The sequence below is a fragment of the Alternaria atra genome, assembly GCF_907166805.1.
Source record: "Alternaria atra isolate CS162 genome assembly, contig: 42, whole genome shotgun sequence".
Lineage (NCBI taxonomy): Eukaryota > Fungi > Ascomycota > Dothideomycetes > Pleosporales > Pleosporaceae > Alternaria > Alternaria atra.
In genome coordinates, this window is record NW_025091342.1 from 134,797 (window position 1) to 136,381 (window position 1,585).

The 1,585-nt window shown below is 48.5% G+C and overlaps 1 protein-coding gene across 1 annotated transcript; it reads left to right on the forward strand.

Annotated features, from left to right (window-relative positions):
* Positions 1 to 232: 232 nt before the first annotated feature.
* On the forward strand, positions 233 to 1,351 carry ALTATR162_LOCUS12142 (uncharacterized protein; the record flags this gene model as incomplete). The annotated part of the gene is made up of 3 exons (XM_043319788.1): positions 233 to 282; positions 331 to 499; positions 551 to 1,351. 3 exons carry the CDS (start codon positions 233 to 235, stop codon positions 1,349 to 1,351), a joined length of 1,020 nt encoding a protein of 339 aa, XP_043175723.1.
* Positions 1,352 to 1,585: the final 234 nt, after the last annotated feature.

The following is a 1,585-nucleotide window of genomic DNA, read 5'->3' on the forward strand; positions in this document are numbered from 1 at the left end:
TACACGGTGCAAGACAGTACGCCAGCCGCAGCCTCCAAGACTTATCCTTGGATAATCAGTCTCACGCATTGCGAGGACGCGTTGTATGGAAGGTAAGCTGCTTGATTCTGCAAAGACACGCTGCGATAGAGTAGAAAGAACAAAGTGGCTGTCCTCTGTGCGTTCCCAGTCATCGAACACGTTCGTTCGCTGCCTTGATTGACTCTTTGGCCCTGTATTCTACGATTCCAATATGGTTGATAACCTGCAATATGGCTACAATGAGCGAACGTGCAGAGACTGGTACGGAACCTGATATCGTTTGTACAAGGCCCCAGTAACAGTGTACAGTATGCAGAAGGACGAAGAGATCAGAAAGCTCGAGGCGGAACTCGGGAAGACAACCAAAGACTACAGGGACGCTCTGGAGAAGGAGCTCCAAGACACCAGAAATGTTGTGGGAAGGCTCGAGTCCGAGAAAGATGAGATAGAAGCAAAGGCCAAGGGTTATGAAATACAGGTGGGTTTATCTCGATTGATACATCTCGGTCGTGGCTCACGTTAAGGACAGATCAAAGCAGCGGAAAAGAATTACCAGAACGAAGTGCAGAACATGGAGGATTGTAATTCTGCGTTGTACGAAGAACAGGCTGCCCATGAGGAGCTCAAGAAATTGCTCAAGGAGACTAAAGATGAAGCCAGAGAGCAGATCAAGTATGAAAAGAACCGACGAGAAGAAGTGGAGAGGACAAACAAGATTTTACGAGAACATTTATCAGCCGCATGCCGGGAAAATGAGACACTGCAGCATGGTCTGTCAGAAGCCCACAAAGAGAAGAAATTGCTGATAGAAGCTCTCGAAAAAATATCCGGCACCAGTCCCTTAGTTTCAAACACTCCAACGGTTGGGTTGGACAACTCGCAAATCGACCTGTCTCATGACGATAACAGGGGCATCAGCGATGATCACACGGCACTGTTGGCAAATTTGACGACACAAAAGTCTCCGTCCAGTCGTCGAGATAACGGACCGAACATAAAGTCGTTCGACCAAGAATTTTCTGCTATAGGGAAACGGAGCGCTGAGTTCACTTTGGACGAGAAAGCGGCCTCGGGAGCAACAGAATATGATGATGCTCGAAAGAAGCTAAAGACAATGCATCCAAGAACTTCTCGAGATGTAAATTGGGCGCCGACTGAAGACCAAAACGGGCACACGCCCAGCAAGTTTGAATTCACATTTTCCGTTCCCGCTCCTGGATCCAAACACGCTCCTCCAGTCTCTAGGAGTCCAAAATCTGCAGCAAGAGACACCACAGATGGCCAGATTGCGTGGCCGAATCTATCTGACAAGGCAAGTGCCAGGTCCTGACTAGCGGCAGTGACTACAAGGTCGACTGGCGAACCCATGGATCACGTGGTGATTGGTGACACCACCTTCATTGCTCTCTCTTTATTGATTCAGCATCAAGGGGATTCAAAGCCAGTGAACACATTGGGAATAGTTGTTGCGGTGGATGAACACAATTTGCAGATCACAGATTGGTCTAGGAGAGATTTGACTCCTATTAGGGTGGAAAGAGATGCATCCAGCCCGAAGGGCAGG